Source organism: Argentina silus, assembly GCF_951799395.1.
Source record: "Argentina silus genome assembly, chromosome: 11".
Taxonomy (NCBI): Eukaryota; Metazoa; Chordata; class Actinopteri; order Argentiniformes; family Argentinidae; genus Argentina; species Argentina silus.
The window spans coordinates 17,953,275-17,969,975 of record NC_139665.1 but is presented as its reverse complement, the minus strand read 5'-3'; the positions used below and the strand labels follow the sequence as shown (position 1 = coordinate 17,969,975).

General features: G+C 45.7%; 3 protein-coding genes across 3 annotated transcripts in view; 1 reads left to right on the top strand and 2 right to left on the bottom strand.

The window, feature by feature from the left end:
- Nucleotides 1–142: 142 nt before the first annotated feature.
- LOC310812314 (E3 ubiquitin-protein ligase znrf2-like) lies at nucleotides 143–4,688 on the bottom strand. The gene is made up of 4 exons (XM_083680818.1): nucleotides 3,875–4,688; nucleotides 2,095–2,190; nucleotides 1,731–1,836; nucleotides 143–1,587 (listed from the first exon to the last, which is right to left on the bottom strand). The coding sequence occupies exons 1-4, from the start codon at nucleotides 4,203–4,205 to the stop codon at nucleotides 1,530–1,532; spliced, it is 591 nt and encodes a 196-aa protein (XP_083536944.1). The 5' UTR covers nucleotides 4,206–4,688; the 3' UTR covers nucleotides 143–1,529.
- A 2,796-nt stretch (nucleotides 4,689–7,484) lies between these two features.
- On the bottom strand, nucleotides 7,485–10,700 carry mturn (maturin, neural progenitor differentiation regulator homolog (Xenopus); the record flags this gene model as incomplete). The annotated part of the gene is made up of 3 exons (XM_083680440.1): nucleotides 7,485–7,592; nucleotides 7,901–8,023; nucleotides 10,530–10,700. 3 exons carry the CDS (start codon nucleotides 10,698–10,700, stop codon nucleotides 7,485–7,487), a joined length of 402 nt encoding a protein of 133 aa, XP_083536566.1.
- Nucleotides 10,701–12,339: 1,639 nt separating this feature from the next.
- Nucleotides 12,340–16,701, top strand: part of LOC310811783 (SH3 domain-binding protein 5-like) — an 11,919-nt gene continuing 7,557 nt past the window's right edge. The window contains exons 1-3 of the mRNA XM_083680081.1: nucleotides 12,340–12,696; nucleotides 13,395–13,457; nucleotides 15,524–15,652. Coding sequence (XP_083536207.1) covers nucleotides 12,616–12,696; nucleotides 13,395–13,457; nucleotides 15,524–15,652 — 273 coding nt within the window. The 5' untranslated portion in view covers nucleotides 12,340–12,615. The remainder of the gene's footprint in view (nucleotides 12,697–13,394; nucleotides 13,458–15,523; nucleotides 15,653–16,701) is intronic.

The following is a 16,701-nucleotide window of genomic DNA, read 5'->3' as shown; positions in this document are numbered from 1 at the left end:
TCTTAAAGTAATTCCAAACAAGTCATTGAGCTACACAATCCCTTACAAAGTGTACTTAAAATGATGGGCTGGGCAAATTATAAACTCTGTTTTTAAGGGTCCAGACAAGGTGAAATAACATTGGAAAAGTATTTATTATGAAACGTTTTTTATTATTACTATGCACACAGTTGCTCAACAATGCTTCCAGATTGATTCAGAGGCTCAAACTGTTATACCCAACTACATTTATTTCTCAAAAAGGACAATCAGAATCTGTACCAAATCCAACAGTGGCCTTCGTAAAAAAGCAGATTTGGTGTTGATTTGTGCTATTCACATTGCTCAGAGATGGCAAGTTAATATTGAAAAGAATAATTTACAACAGTGTTTCATTCTGTTAACGGTGTGTTTGTAAATAGAAATGTACACATTAATTTAAACTTGCTGTGCCTAACACATAATTTGAATTTATACAAACATTCAGATAAGTCAATGAACCAACAGTATAAAGAAGAAGACCTAATTTCATAGTTGATATTCGACTCAATTAGCAGCATAAGTCACAACACTTCTTTAATACAATATATCTACTATTCACTGGGTTTAAATAATCATTAGATATTGTAATACTAAAGCAATCCCTGAAATAGTCCAATCCCCAGTCAACACCTCAACTCTACCCCTGGGAACTTGTGTAGACCTCAAAGGATAGTAATATATATATATAACCAATTGCACAAGATGGCTTTTACCTCTTCAAACTTACCAGATCTACACAATCCTTGGGGTTAGGGGCTAGGTGTAACTGTAATAATGGAATTGGGCAAGTGTAGCCTGGAGTTATCCCTGAGGTGAATCCCTTATACTGCATAGCATTTTATGCTGTGCCAAGTGTCCATGTGTTGTGATGCTCCTCCTTTTGGGGACATCATCACTCTGTGATGACGTTCCTGAGAGTCTATCCGTCTGTATCCGTAATCTTGAAGCCAGGTGTTACTAGAAGGCTATCATGCTGTTCTTTGGGGGTTAGGTTATTTTTTTGTAAAAGGGCTACACAAATGAATTTGAAAAATCAGTTTGATTGAATTTGCAGTACAGAGCTAACATGAGCTAATACATGCAGGTTATAGGTAAAGTAAAGGTTTATGATTAGTGATCAGAGTAATCATATTTGTGGTTAGATAACTCTGTTTTTTTTGTCACTTTTTGAGGCTGACCACAGCAAAAGTTGTCCTACAATTATCTTGTAATTATCCACAACTCCAAGTCTAGAGGTGAAGCCAGTTTGAAAAGCATCCTGTTTTTTGCCACTAGGGGGTAGCATGGGACAACTTCAAGACTCCTGGGTAGAGGAAATAGGAACTCCTCCATGAGAACACTACAACATCTACTGCAGACAGTCATATGCCTTTCAGAAGACATGGGGAGCGTAGTTCAAATAAAGCAGTCCTGTAGTCCCAGATAGGTTGGCACGGCGGTGAGGCGAGGTGAGAGTCAGACAGATCTGGCTGGAGTAGATAGGCAGAGTGGGACTGAGATAGCAGGCTCTAGTCTGAGGGGTGCTCTGGACATGAACGATTCACCTCAAACCAATCATCTATACACCTGAGAGAGAGAGAGAGAGAGAGAGAGAGAGAGAGAGAGAGAACGAACATGTAAGTGTCTGTGGAGAGAGGGACCATGAGTAAACTAATGGCAACTGTTTGTGTGTGTGTGTGTGTGTGTGTGTGTGTGTGTGTGTGTGTTACCCTTTGTGGTAGATGCAGAGACATGGCAGTCTGGCAATGGTGTCTCCCTGCTCTAGCTCTTCTAGACAGATGGCACATTCCCCAGAATCCTTTGTCAGGACGTCCTCTGTAGAGATCAGACACAGACAACCAATGAGAGTGCGCCCTGACACAGCTATCAATAATCAGATGGAAATGATTAGAAAGGCACTAGGGAGAGAGAGTGATGTGCATGCATGTATATGGACAGACAGACAGACAGACAAGGGGAATTCAGGCTGGGATGAGAGAACACACACTCACACATACACATACACACACACACACACACACACACACACACACACACACACTCCCATTCTCTCTTTCTCCCTCTCTGTCGTACCATTATAGGAGAGACGGGGTTTGGTGAGACACATGAGTAGGTGCAGCTCAATCTCATCTGATGCAACAAACTTGGAGCACACCGGACAGTGGAACCCTGGAAAAAGAACACAACACAACAATGAGGTTGAGGACTCTCTCTCTTTCTCTACCTCTACCCTACCTCGATTTCCTCTCACTAACCCTCTACCTCTCTGAGGACAATGAGGAAATAAGAGCAGACAGGCTGTATACATTTCTGCTCCAGATAACATTCAGCACTGTTTAAAGCTTAACCTGCTTGTGATCATGTTGCTCCAGGAGATAATCTCCACAAACCCAGACAGACTGCACAGTAGCCAGCTCTCTCTGTGGTAAACAACATCTATTTATACAGCAACAGGTAATGAGGCAGATGGATGTTGTTTAATATCATCACACTTAATTATACTGTCATCCCTGTGTGTGTGTGTGTGTGTGTGTGTGTGTGTGTGTGTGTGTGTGTGTATGTGTGTGTGTATTGTAACAACAAGCATTCTGTCTGTTATGACACTATGTCTGTGTTTGAGTCAGGTGTGTGTGTGCGTGTTGACCCAGGTTGACACACACCCTCCCCATTTGTATGTCTTATCAGCTGAGCAAAGATTAGCAGGGCATGGGACTAGTCAGCCAGTGTTCAAGAGACAGTTTTCAAGTTTGTCAGTTATTTTTTCATGTTTGTCAAATACACTGTTGGCAGTTTGTTAGCAACACATACCCTCAAGCAGTAACTACAGTGCACCTGTGTGTGTATGTGTGTTTGTATGGGGGGGGGGGGCTAGGTAACTCAAACTAGGTCAAATCATGTTGTGAGAGCCAACGAGCAAAGGTCAACAATGATGAGATCATCATAGTTCCACACAAGGAAATCACTGTCTGTTCTGTGGGAGTGAGAGCTGATGAGTATGGTGCTACAGGAGCAATGAGATAGGCAGCATAGGGGAGGAGGGCTTGAGAGTGTACTGTATAATCTGTGTGCTTGCTCAAACACACAGTCAGACCAACATAATAGAGCATAAATGGTGTGTGTGTGTGTGTGTGTGTGTGTGTGTGTGTGTAGGTCTAGAGGAAGCCCTTCTCTGCTGGCCTACATATGCTCCCCTCTCCTCCCCACATTGATAAACACATCACAGCCCCAGGGAGAGATAAGAAGAGAGAGATGTCTTTATGCTTTTGAAATGTTTGTGTGTGTGTGTATGATGTTTACCATAAATTCCTGATTGCTCATTTACATTTACACTTGAAATGTCTTTCTTTTGAAATGTGTTGTGGGTGTGATGTCTACTGTTACTTTGTAATTATTTACATCACTTGCTTTGGCCATGTAAACATGTTTTCCGTGCCAATAAAGCCCTTTTGAATTGAATTGCATTGAATTGAGAGAAAGAGAGAGAATGTGTGTCTGTCTCTCTCTCTCTGTGTGTGTGTGTGTGTGTGTGTGTGTGTGTGTGTGTGTGTGTGTGTGTGTCACAGGGCCAGAGCAGCATGTGACTGACCATGAGCTCTCCCAGTCTCTTTGTTATCTGTGCTGTCTTATCTGAGCATAGAGAGAGACAATTACAGCAATAGGCTATAGTGTTGTGAGGGGAAAGAACAGCATAGCACACAATTTCCTTGTTGTGCTTTGCTTGAAATAGACACAATGTAGCCTAAGCTAAGCATATTTGGCCTATATTTACAGAATAACTTCATTTGAAATTCTCTCCGTGTACCATCCTGAGATGATCCCTAGTTAGTGGTTTTACCTATGCATAAGCTCTTACCTCCGAGTAGATGAGGGGACAGGTGCGCTGGCAACGACCCAATAAGCAACCTGTGCCCTCCACCAGACAGCTCGCTGTCCTCGTCCGTGTCATCAATGCTGAACCCATTCCGGGGCCCGTTTCGGCCGTTGGTCGGTATACTCAGTCCAGTCAGGTTGTATGAGTTAGGTCGGCTCCCACCGGTGTAGCGAATTTGTGGGCCGTCCGGGCCATTTATGTACCTTAAACCCGCGGTTCTACCAACCCCGTTAGACGTTCCAGAGTGGACATCATTGCTGGAATACGCCCGGGTTCGACCATCGACTTCAGGGCTACTTTGTTTGGGACCCATGGTCCTCTTTTAAGTCCTCCTCGATATCGATGTGACAAATGTTGTCACAAAAGGAAAAGGTTACTTTCGATTCAACCACGACAGCGCATGACAGGTTCGTGTCCAACAATGGTGTTGACAGCGAAACATAGAAACATCCGAGAAATGAAAGTGATTTAAAACATAAATGGAAAACAGTGTAATGTAATTGACTAATTGTCGATGTGCAAAGAAACTCGGCTCGTTGTTGAATGTGCGGTTAAAAGTGTCGAGGTGCGTCGCGCGTCATTCGGTGAGTTCTGGGTAAACAGCGCAATTGAGGTCATGACTACCAAGTTCTAAGCGGTCAAATATTAAGCCACCCCATGCGAACTGTAACGCGTTGGGACTATTCACTCAAACAACTATCAATATATACCATTGGAAATATACTTTTGTCGTAAGAAAAGGACAAATAGACAGTCGCCTAAACGCACGCAGAGTCCTCTAATCTACAGGACTGCTTCTCAGTGATTGTTCCCTTGAGAAAAACAGGGATTGCCCTGCCCCTGAGTGTGCGTCAAACTGAGTGACGTCAAACCCAGCAACAGTTGTGTGAACAGACTTGGCTTTGACCAGCGAAGCAAAGTCAATACTGGTCCAATTGGGTTATAGTCTCTTAAGACTACAGGAGAATTTGCCTTCCCATAAAAACACAGTGAGATTCAATGCTCCCTCCACACAGTTTTTATTGAATACTTTCACACACATTGGAGGACAAAACATAAAACACACGGAATGAGAAACATTCAAATAATTAATCAACAAAAAAAATTGACAGACAGACCAATGTTTAGAAGCCGAAATAAAAAGGCTTTACAGTGACCATTCAGATAGAGTACATGTGTTGCAGAGTCTGGTGTTTGAAGGCCATGGGGGGCAGAGGCGATGCAGTGCACTAGGGGTGACACACAGTCAGTGAGTTCATAAACAAGGAAAAGGTAGGTAGGTAGTTGCCTCTAACCACTGATACAGGGTCAGGTATTTTAACATCCTCATGATGGATAAGGTAAGGATTAGGGGTAGGGTAATCTGATCCTTGACCTGTAGTTTAGGGGCAACTTCTACCTCAATGAACCCAGGGAGAGAGCAGCTAAGGCTGATCTTAGAAAATACTTAAGGAGATGGAGAGCGTTGCGTAGGATCTGTCCACTGGCACTGGATCTAGGGTCAGCTTGGTCTCCCCAAAACCCCAACCCCAACTGTCATGGGGGGAAATACAAAACGGATCACTTAAATCAGTGTTTGTGGCAACATCCTACTTTGAGATGAGGAACAGAGTTTTTTACGTTCAATTAAAGCACACAGGCAGAAACAGGAATTAGGGAGAGGAGCCAGAGAGGAGCCAGAGTGTAAGGGTGACGCTAGGGAGATGAGGAGGTCAAGGGTTAAAAATAGCCAACAGGAGCACCCTGCCATGTTGCCATGGTACATTTACATTTTACATTTATGGCATTTAGCAGACGCCTTTATCCAAAGTGAATGGTAACAACCTTTGCAGGGAGACGGTGTGTGTGTGTGTGTGTGTGTGGGGGGGGGGGGGGCTATGGGTATGTTATGCTCGTCCTCACCACCCCTAGAACATAGTCGTAACATTGCTAATGTTGCACCATAGAGTGAATGTGAATGTTGTGTGACAACATTGTGAACTGTTCTGGCTAAGGTTGTGTGGAACAGTAGGTGGTTACATTAAGATTTCAGATGGTCTACAGTACAGTGTTTGACGGTGGTACAGGCTGAGACGTTGCCTCTGAGTCTGACATCATATACATATATATATATATATATTAGCTCTGTTGTCGTTCAGGTGTGTGTGAGTCTGTTTGCTGAAGGCCTGGCCACAGTCAACTAGCAGTGTGACACATTGACTGCACAGAGCTCACATGTTAAAGAGACTGATCAGATTAGATTAGATGAACACAGGCTCAATCAAGAGCACCAATCACTGGGGAGTGATACCTCCTTCTTCTACGCAGACGCAATCATTCTATCACTCTATGCCTTCATCACTCCATCCTTTAATCTCTGCCATCAAAGGCAGAGTACATCAACAATCAAAAAAACTCCCACACACACGATTTACCTCTGTGCAAGTATTTCTTTTTAACATTAAAAATAAATACCCCCCCACACATGATTTACCCCTGTGCACCGGGAGTATTTCTTTTTAATGTAAATTGATCTGCGGGGGCCTATATACCCAGCACCACAAACAGAAACAGCATGGTGGACTCTTTTTTACCGATTTGAAAGAATACATCAACCTGTCATCAAGACGCTCCTTTGCCACCTCATCCTGTGCAGCCTCAGCCAGGCAGTTTTTAGATCTCTATTGTCTTATAATTGATTGTTTTGTGTCTTTTCTTTGTCAGGCGACTCAGCAGACATCGTAGAGGACAGATAACTGGGTTAACTGCCCCAAGCAATCTCTATCTGTTCTGGTGGGAAGCACAGTTAATCAGTGGTAGAGAACAGACACTTACGTTCAAGACACAGTTTGCACTGTGGGCCTGAGTGACTGAGAATTGGAGGGGGGGGGGGGGGGGGGGGGGTTGCGTCTCAATAGTCTAGAGTAGCCTCCTTCCTCCTTCTTTTTCTACCATCTGCACTAACTGTTAAACACAGGACAGATGTAAACAATGTGGTAGAGTGCTACGGTGAGATTTGCTTTCACAAACTCTTGTTTTTGCCAGGGCAGTGTAGATGAAGGAATAGAGATGAGGAGAGGAAGCAATGTTGGACTACTGAGAAGCATCCATGCTGGAATGTGTCACTGTACAACTAACCTGGTTGTAGTTGATAATAATGATGTTGTAGAGTAGGCTAGGACAATATTACTGTGAAACTCACCCAGCTGTGGTTTATAATAACAATAATGTTGGACTATGTGACCATATGAATGTATAACTAACCTGGCTGTGTTGTTCTGTGTGTGTGTCTCTGGGGGGGGGGGGGGGGTAATGGGCTGCAGAGGGGGGAGGGCGGCCTACTGAGTGCACTATTTGGGAAGCAAGCTGTTGTGTCGTAAACGAACGCAGTGGTGCATTTCAGCAGGCTGTTATATCTGTGTGTGTGTGTGTGTGTGTGTGCGTGTGTGTGTGCGTGTGTGTGTGTGTGTGTGTGTTCGTTTTTGTGTGTGTCTGATACATTATGAGTGAGTACACTTGTTACAGGGTGGTTGGGCCTGTGTGTTGGTGTTGGGGACGAGGCCTGGGGAACGGGTGATTCTTTTAGCCCAGCTAGAGGCCACTTCTGCGGGCATCACTGTTGGCTGACTCCCATCTGCTGGTGGTCCGTCTCTGGTTCTTCCTCCACGTCTGCATGGTACTGCTCAAAGCTGTCATCATCTATGTCTGGGAGACCCAGGAGCTGAGGGAGGGAGAGAGAGGGGGAGAGAGTGGGGGAAGAGAGACGGGAGAGAGGGAGAGACAGAGAAGGGGAGGTTGTGTTGTGTTGATGTTGTGTTCAGACTATTTTGTTACATTTTGCTATATTGTACATTATACTATGTTGATTAGAGTGCTAACAGGTCTGAAAGATAAAGACAAGACATTGTCTAGCACCTCATTGTCTAGAGCAGAAGCATATTGTGTGATGTTGTGTCATTTGTAAATGTATTTTTTGTGTAGTTGTGTGGTATTATAATGTGTAACATTGTATTAAAGTTGTGTACTTACAGGTCTAAATGATGTGAAGACTTTCTCTAGCACCTCCAGTAGAGTTTTCTTCCCACATGAGGAGATGTAGTCCTGGGCCAGCTGCAGGAATGGCAGGCAGTCCTCACTCTCACTCCACACATGCTACACACAGACACACACACACAGACACACACACACACACACACACACACACACACACACACACACACACACACACACACACACACACACACACTGTGACACAACTTCACAATGAGTCTACATTGTTTTGCCTCACAGATTAAAGCAACCAAATCGGTTTATCTTGCTTGGTTTGGAAATTATATGCAAACGTCAATGTGCCAGACCTGGGTTCAAATATTACTTGAAATAATTTAAAATACTTATCTGTACTTCACTGTGTTCACCTGGTGCAATTAAACCAATGCAATAGTCCCAAAAGTGCGAACCCCGCCCATCTGGCACTCCAGGCAGGCTCATGCAAACATGGAGGGATATTACTTAAAGGTATAGTTCACCCAACTGTAACCAACAGCTAATTGTTATCTTTTTTTATTTTATTTTTTACCAAAAACCTAAATTAGTGCAAATTAATGTGGACGAAAAGAACAGTATAGATATAGGTATAATACTGTAGTTAGGTCAGGGGCAGTTCTGCCAGGAAAAGTAGAACAGAGCAATTAGAGAGAGATAAGAGAAACCTTCAAGGACATGAGACAAAGTAGTGTTGCAGTGAAAACAACTGACTTAGTTACACACACACAAGCACGCACACAGACACTTGCAGGCACACACACACACACACACACACACACACACACACACACACACACACACACACACACAAACACACACTCCTCTTTCTCCCACCATACTCTGATCTACTGAACTCTTTTGTGAGATAGTAATTATACTTCAGCATCCTCTCCTTTGTCTCTGTAATAGATTTGTGAAGGGGCGGAAAAAGTGTCCTCTCTAAATGCCATATAATAACTAGACTCAACCATGTCTTTGTGTGTGCCTTTAACCTACTCTGCTCTCTGTGGAATACCAGAGGAGTAGGGAGGTCTGTGTGTCTGAGAGGGGGATTGCATGTGTATGTGTGTGTGTGTGTGTGTGTGTGTGTGTGTGTGTGTGTGTGTGTGTGTGTGTGTGTGTGTGTGTCTGTGCGTGCGTGCGAGCGTGTGTGTGTGTGTCTGTGCGTGCGTGCGTGCGTGTGTGTGTGTGTGTGTGTGTGTGTGTGTGTGTGTGTGTGTGTGTGTCTGTGCGTGCGTGCGTGCGTGTGTGTGTGTGTGTGTGTGTGTGTGTGTCTGTGCGTGCGTGCGAGCGTGTGTGTGTGTGTATGTGTGTGTGTCTGTGCGTGCGTGCGAGCGTGTGTGTGTGTGTGTGTGTGTATGTGTGTGTGTTCACCTATTTAAAAAAATGTGTGTGTCTCAGTGTCTTAGTCTCTGTGTTTGTGTCTATGTTTCTGAACATCTGTCCACAGTAACTAAGATGAACATACATTCATCTTTGGTAACACACTGCCCCCTAGTGAGAGGATGGTGAGCTCAGAGAGAGAGAGAGTGTGTGTGTGTGTGTGTGTGTGTGTGTGTGTGTGTATGTGTGTGTGTGTGTGTGTGTGTGTGTGTGTGTGTGTGTGTGTGTGTGTGTGTATGTGGTGTGTGTGTGTGTGTGTGTGTGTGTGTGTGTCTGAGAGAGGCTCCCCCCAAGCAGTATCGATCGGCCTTGGTAACTGGATCTCAGTCGGAGCCCAGAGCCTGCAGAGAGGGAGTTATTTCAGCAGCCGGTCTCTGCCCTTGGGACTCCGATGTAGGATAGGTGAGGGCCGGAGTGTGTGTGTGCATGTGTGTGTCTTTGTGTTTGTGTGTGACTGGGGGTTGACGTCAGTGGAAGCAGCAGCACAGGGCACACAGACACATACACACAATCACAGATGAGGTGCATAAACACCTGTGACTGCAAAGCTGTAGGGCTAAACATGGCCAGACAGGATGGGTTGCTACCTTTGGATTCATGCTGCATATCAATTGTTTTCTAAATATAATGCCTTTAGAGGGAAGCACGGCAGCACGTGATGTGAGCATGCCATACAGGCCCTGCCACGCTGCTGACATAATCTGTTTTCCAAAATGGATATAGACTACAAGGCAATCCCAACTGGTCCCCGCCCTCTGGCCTCTGATACTGAGCGCAGGGGAAATAACACACAACTACACCGTTCGGATGTAGGCCTTATGCGCAGGCCCGCAGCAGCAGTTTTGTGCTCTATGCGGTTTATTACAACTGCAGATGATAGAAACTGGGATTGGCAGCCAAAACAACAGTGACATCATCATATCCCCTCTCCATGGAACGCACACTATGCACACACGCACCCCGCGCGTATCCCCCCTTGGATTCTCCTGAACGCGATCGGGAGGCACATCCCAAACACCGCAGACACCCCTTAGCCGCCCCCGTCCCCGCCCCCGTCCCCCCCGCCCTCCTGCACGCGCGCGCGCACACACACACACACACACACACACACACACACACACACACACACACACACACACACACACACATACACACGCACACACACACGTTCACCTCCCTCCACGCACATACACCTCCCTCCACGCCAACACCAAATAACGACACTTACGAAATTGTCGGTGCCGCCTGTCATGTTATCGGGGCACAGCACGTAAAAAGAGATCCCGGGCTCTGCGTAAAAGTCCAACCGCCTCTCGTCCTCCTCCTCGGCGAAGATCAGGTCGAACGGGTTACCGGAGCACCATTTCTCCGCCGCCTCCACCAGCTGTTTAAACTCCATCCTCCGTTATCTGCTCTATACCGTTCCGTGGAGTCCGTGGCGCCGGTAATCTCTCGTGCCCTCTCAGTGATGCTCAAGACAAAAACAGCTGACAGGACAGCAGTAGGCTACCGCAGCGCCTAGCGCTCCATTCGCATGGCGAGAAAGAAAGGGATAGACTATTTACTGGCGTGTACCGGCCTCTCGGTATTCGGTAACGTGTCTCTCTCAAACCCTCATCCTTCTTTGCCCGTTACCGATGAGATCAGCCGAACGGTGTTGGGTCGCATACGCAGACGGCCTGGAACGTTACGCCCGTTCCCAAACGCGATGACGACAAGTAGACTAGAGCAGCGGCTCAGTCATCGATAAATTCCGTGGCTGATTACGAAAATAAATCATTCTTTTTGATCCCCAGTTGACCAAATTAAGTATATGCCCGTTTAATTCACACCTTGAGTCTTATTGTATATTCAGTTAAATCTTAGAGTCATTTATTGTACTTTATAATGCAATCTGGTAGCCTAAAACTATTTTAAGGGCCGTATTTGGTCAGCATTGTTTTGTTTTATGATGTTATATAATATGAGGTTATTAGCAAACCGTTCATGGGGAAAATAACACCCACACTCTAACCCCCCTGTTCACGCCACTATCTCACAAGTTTATGTTATTTTCGGGAATAAAATCTATCATAGCGTAGGCTAATGACATAAAACTTCTCCGTGCAAACTTTCCACACAGATTAACCAGAATGATCGATGCGTCAATTCAACTCACACCTTACGTTTACATAAACCACAGAGAATGTGGGTGTGAAGCCTTTAGGATCATCGCCCATTTCTCCATTAGATGGCGACAGCACCTCTTCTCTCATTTTTGTTTTGCCAAGTTGCCCGCTGGCCTTGGACCACTCTCACACCTCAGGCGTAGAAGCTACCAGTGTACGCCCACAGATCCAGGATCCGCTTAAACATCTTCCCCCAAAACCGTTTTACTCTTCACATCAGCATCAACTGATCACAGACATAAAGACAGATTCAGTTTGACCCTATTTTCGTCCTGAGACCATGATATCATCAAGTCTGTGAGGGGAACATAGTGACCATAGTAAAACTATGTGTGTGGCATGAGGCAAGTGTGGCACCTAATCAGTCAATCTGACAACACTCCCGATATCTGAGCGTCTTCACAAGGTCCACACACACACACACACACACACACACACACACACACACACACACACACACACACACACACACACACACACACACGCACACACACACACACACACACACACACACACACACACTACACACTAATCAGTCAATCTGACAACACTCCGATATCTGAACGTCTTCACAAGGTCTACACACACCCACACACACACACACACACACACACACACACACACACACACACACACACACACGTGAGCTGTTTACAGCTGAACAAGATTTATCGCTATCTTTCCCATCAATTCTTAATCAGTCTAATAACTATTCTACTACATGGGATGGCGATACCCTTCTCTGTTCTGTGCCCACCAACCATTGAACACCCACAGAGGGCGCACTAAAGACATTTCTCCGTCTCTCCCTCTCCAGCACGCAGTTTCTCTGCCTCCCTCCCTGATTCAGACAGAAGACACACACTCGCAGGCTCTGCCCCGTTGAGCAGCCTGGTGTGCTGTGAAATCTCTGTAGTGAACTATACGTACGCTGTTCTAGGTTTCTGACTCTATTTCAGACTTCTAGAGTGTTTATTAGACAGCGATAGACTCTCTCAACCATGGAATAATGCTGGATCCAACCAGTGGGTAGATAGGGACAGACGATCGTCTGAAACTCGCCCGTAGCCGTCTCGTCCCGCTGGGGGTCGTGCTTTGTTTCGTTTCGAGGACCCGGTTATACGAAACGTACAATTATTTGACAATATGGAAAATGTAGAAAAGGGAAACAAGTCCGATGAAGACTCAGAATCGCCCGAAGAGGAAGAAGTTGATCCCAGAATACAGGTACAGTGCGTAAATATTTTGCAGTTACACTACCACTGAAGTGACATTGAAATGGCATGGTCCAATCCGGGGTGGGGATCTTGGTTTTGTGATATTATGAGTAAAATATTACATAGCTTCATGTATGCACAAAGCCTCAGCTGGAGGAGATATAGGGAGCTGAAGGTTAAATGGATAAGTATGATAAGTATATGGGCAACACACACACACACACACACACACACACACACACACACACACACACACACACACACACACACACACACACACACACACATGCTCTCTCTCTTTCTCTCTCTCTCTCTGTCAGCAACACTGCCAATGTGATACTGTCCATAATGCCCAGACCCCAAAATTCAGGGGAATAGACACCAACTCGGTCTATTTGAATCTCCAGTGTGGAACATATGATTCTGTGTAGGCTAAGTTAGTAAACAACAGGTCTGTCTCTGAGATTGAGAAACAAAGTTCCCTCTTGGCATGAACCACCTCCAGATGTTTTTGGGCCTTGCTGTGATCATGGCATTTTAAGTTAATGCTGCATTGGTTCCTCCCCTCTTCCATATTTCATCCTTTCCTTCTCCTTTTCTTTTTTGCTTTTTTTTTGCCCCCTTCCCTTACTCCCCCTCTCTCCTCCATCTCTCCCTCCCTCCCTCCCTCCCTCCCTCTGTGTGTCTCTCTCTGTTTTCTATAAACAGGGTGAACTGGAGAAGCTGAACCAGTCCACAGATGACATCAACCGCTGGGAGAGTGAGTTGGAGGTAAACCCCTGAGCGTGTGTGTGTGTGTGTGTGTGTGTGTGTGTGTGTGTGTGTGTGTGTGTGTGTGTGTGTGTGTGTGTGTGTGTTTGTGTGTGTATGTGCGTATGTGTGTGTGTATGAGTCAGTGAATGACGTAAGCCATTCCGCTCCAGGAGGACAAGTCTCAGTTTTACCCCATGTTACAGAGCCAGTAATTCCTCATCAGAAAAACTCTGCAATAACACTCACTTTGCTGTCACATGTGTAGTAAAGTTAGAACTACAACTACTATGTTGACTATGGTGTAAACTATGTATTAACATGGTATTCTTGTGTAAAAACAAAAAAACGGCTCAACTAATATAACTGCTCAACTAATGTTAAGTGTTACCAACCCCTATATAAACTGAGCGTATGCTTCCCAAGTATAAGAAGCTGCTCATTCTGAGCTCATTCTGGTAGATATACTGCTGCACTGTACAACAAAAGTAGCCTAAAACATTCCAGGCTTGGACTTCTCCCTCTTCCCTAAGAGTGGCCTCTTCTGCTTCACATTATACATATCCTCTCTTAAAAACTCCTCCCTGGGCTAAAACAACAGAGAAAGAGAGAGAGAGAGAGAGAGAGAGAGAGAGAGAGAGAGAGAGAGAGGGAAAGGGGAGAGGGGGGTTTTGTAAAAATCAGTATTGCCTGCCTCTGACAGAGTTCCAGAATATCCTGTTAGGGAAATGTTCACAGAAACCAGGAGTTGGTGAGGACTAATCTACTATAGCTCATATATTCAGGAAGGTTGGAGGGTTTGGTCTGTGTGATAATATGAGGTTGTTTACACTGTAAACAAAGGTACACCTCTGACCAATCTAGACAAAGATGGAGAGAGAGAGAGAGAGGGAGAGAGAGAGAGAGAGAGAGAGAGAGAGAGAGAGAGAGAGAGAGAGAGAGAGAGAGAGAGAGAGAGACTTGCTTGAAGTTACTGACCTGTGTCGCTTAATGTGAGGTAATGTGTGCCCAGAACAACTGGCTTGGTTTAATCTATGGGTAATACGGAAGATCTAAAGGCTTGAGGAGCAAAACGTTTGGAAACCACTGATTTAGAAGATCTTCCTCCAGTTAGTGCATTTTGCATTGTGACACATCTCTGTTTGTATGTCCCAGGATCCTTTGCGCACCGCTATGTCACCGCATTCGTCAAAACGGAAAAGATCCAGGAAGTTTGATTCTCTGGTACTCTCGCCCCCTCTCTCTCTCTCTCTCTCTGAGGTGGTTTGGGGACAGGATGCAGGTGTCGCTGCTCTTAAATCTGAGCCTCGGAGCTGGCGCCAGCCACCCCTGACCCCCCCCCACAACACACACATACACCCATGCACACTCATTTTAGATGCTAGACATTGGTTCCCAAACTGTGTTGCGTTGTGGGCCCCACCTACAACCTTTTAAGTTGTCTTGCAACCCTACGCAACACACCACCAACCCTACGCAACACACCACCAACCCTACGCAACACACCACCAACCCTACGCAACACACCACTGTTTCTGAACAGGGGGAGCCACAGGCCAACATTTAGGAACACTATAGTAGGAGGCAGGGGAAGAGAGAGGGGGAGAGTTTTCACCTGTAGCACACACTGAATAATATATACCCAGTCTAGGCCTGGTGTGGTGTGTTTCTCTGCATGCATTGTGTACAGTATGTATGTGTGTCTGCGTGTACACGTGTGTTTTGTGTATGTGTACAACATGTGTGTGTGTATACAGTGCCTTCGGAAAGTATTCAGACCAAAGTATTCAAACAAATTATTATTATTATTATGATTATTATTATGATTATTATTATGAATAACTTTGCTCTTGTGGCCTGGCAAGAAACAGGGGGTTGACAACATCTGGTTCCTCTCAAGCTTTATTATTCCTTCCTTCCTTCAGAGTGTTCCTCTGCTACAATTTCCCTAGGAGACTTATGCATTGATTTATTGATTGATTAATTGGGTGACTATTGGATTGATTGCTGTGTTTTTCTTGGTGTGTGTGTGTGTGTGTGTGTGTGGGTGTGTGTGTGTGCGTGTGTGTGTGCGTGTGTGTGTGTAGGACTGTCGTCAAAGGTTCCGTGCCGTGCTGGTGGAAGCCACAGTGAAGCTGGATGAGCAGGTGAAGAGGATCGGCCGTGCCGTGGACGAGTCCAAACCCTACTGGGAGGCCAGGAGAGTGGCTAGACAGGTAGACATACAGTACATTGTGTGAGACAGACAGACAGACAGACACACACACACTCACACACACACACACACACACACACACACACACACACACACACACACACACACACACACACACACACTCACACACATACACACACACACTCATACTCATCACCCTCACACACGCACACACACACGCACACACACACACACACACACACACACACACACATTCATGGAACTTGTGAAAGAGGCTGTGGGCAGTGGGTGGTTTCCCCCTGTCATGCCCAGAGCTAAAAGTGGTTGAGGTTGACAGACAGTTTGGGGCTATGCAGGGGACAGGAGAGGGGAGGTTTAAAGAGCTCATCTGTGCTTAGCAGAGCCAGAAGTCACGATGTGTCTATTAATAACCCTGTCACACCTCCGCTCTCTAATCTAACCTGATCACACACTCCTACTGAAACACACACACACACACACACACACACACACACACACACACACACACACACACACACACACACACACACACACACACACACACACACACACACACACACACAGACACACACACACACACACACACACACACACACACACACTCTCTCCCCCTCTCCCTCTCCCCCACTCCCTCTCCCTCTCCCCCACTCCCCCTCGGTGTGTCTGGCTGTACCCCCAGCCTCTCCACATTTAGCCCAAGCAGAAGCAGGTCAGCTCTAATCAGACATACATACACACATGCATGCATCCTCTCTCTGACACATGTCGGTCATTTGTTGAATGACTCAAACTCTGCTCTGTTATTGGCTGATGTAGGGGGATAAGAGCACAAGCCCCCTGGGGGTCTGAATTAGCTAGCCAATCAGAGAAAGCCTTTGAGGTGGACAGGACAGGGTAGGTGGGGTGAGAAGACAGATATTCCTGTCTGCCCCCCCCCCCCCCTTCCTGCTTGGCTGTAATAATAAAATGTTACCATTTTATCAGTCAGTGTGTGTGTGTGTGTGTGATCAGTCAGTGTGTGTGTGCGCGTGTTTGTGTCCTTGCTCTACTGTTGCTCCATAAACAGTC

Coding starts and splice junctions, on each gene's coding strand:
- LOC310812314 (XM_083680818.1), bottom strand. CDS start 4,205: ATGGGTCCCAAACAAAGTAGCCCTGAAGTCGATGGTCGAACCCGGGCG. Junction 2,191..3,874: donor GTCCCCTCATCTACTCGGAG/GTAAGAGCTTAT, acceptor TTCTTTTTCCAG/GGTTCCACTGTCCGGTGTGC. Junction 1,837..2,094: donor ACCCCGTCTCTCCTATAATG/GTACGACAGAGA, acceptor TGATCTCTACAG/AGGACGTCCTGACAAAGGAT.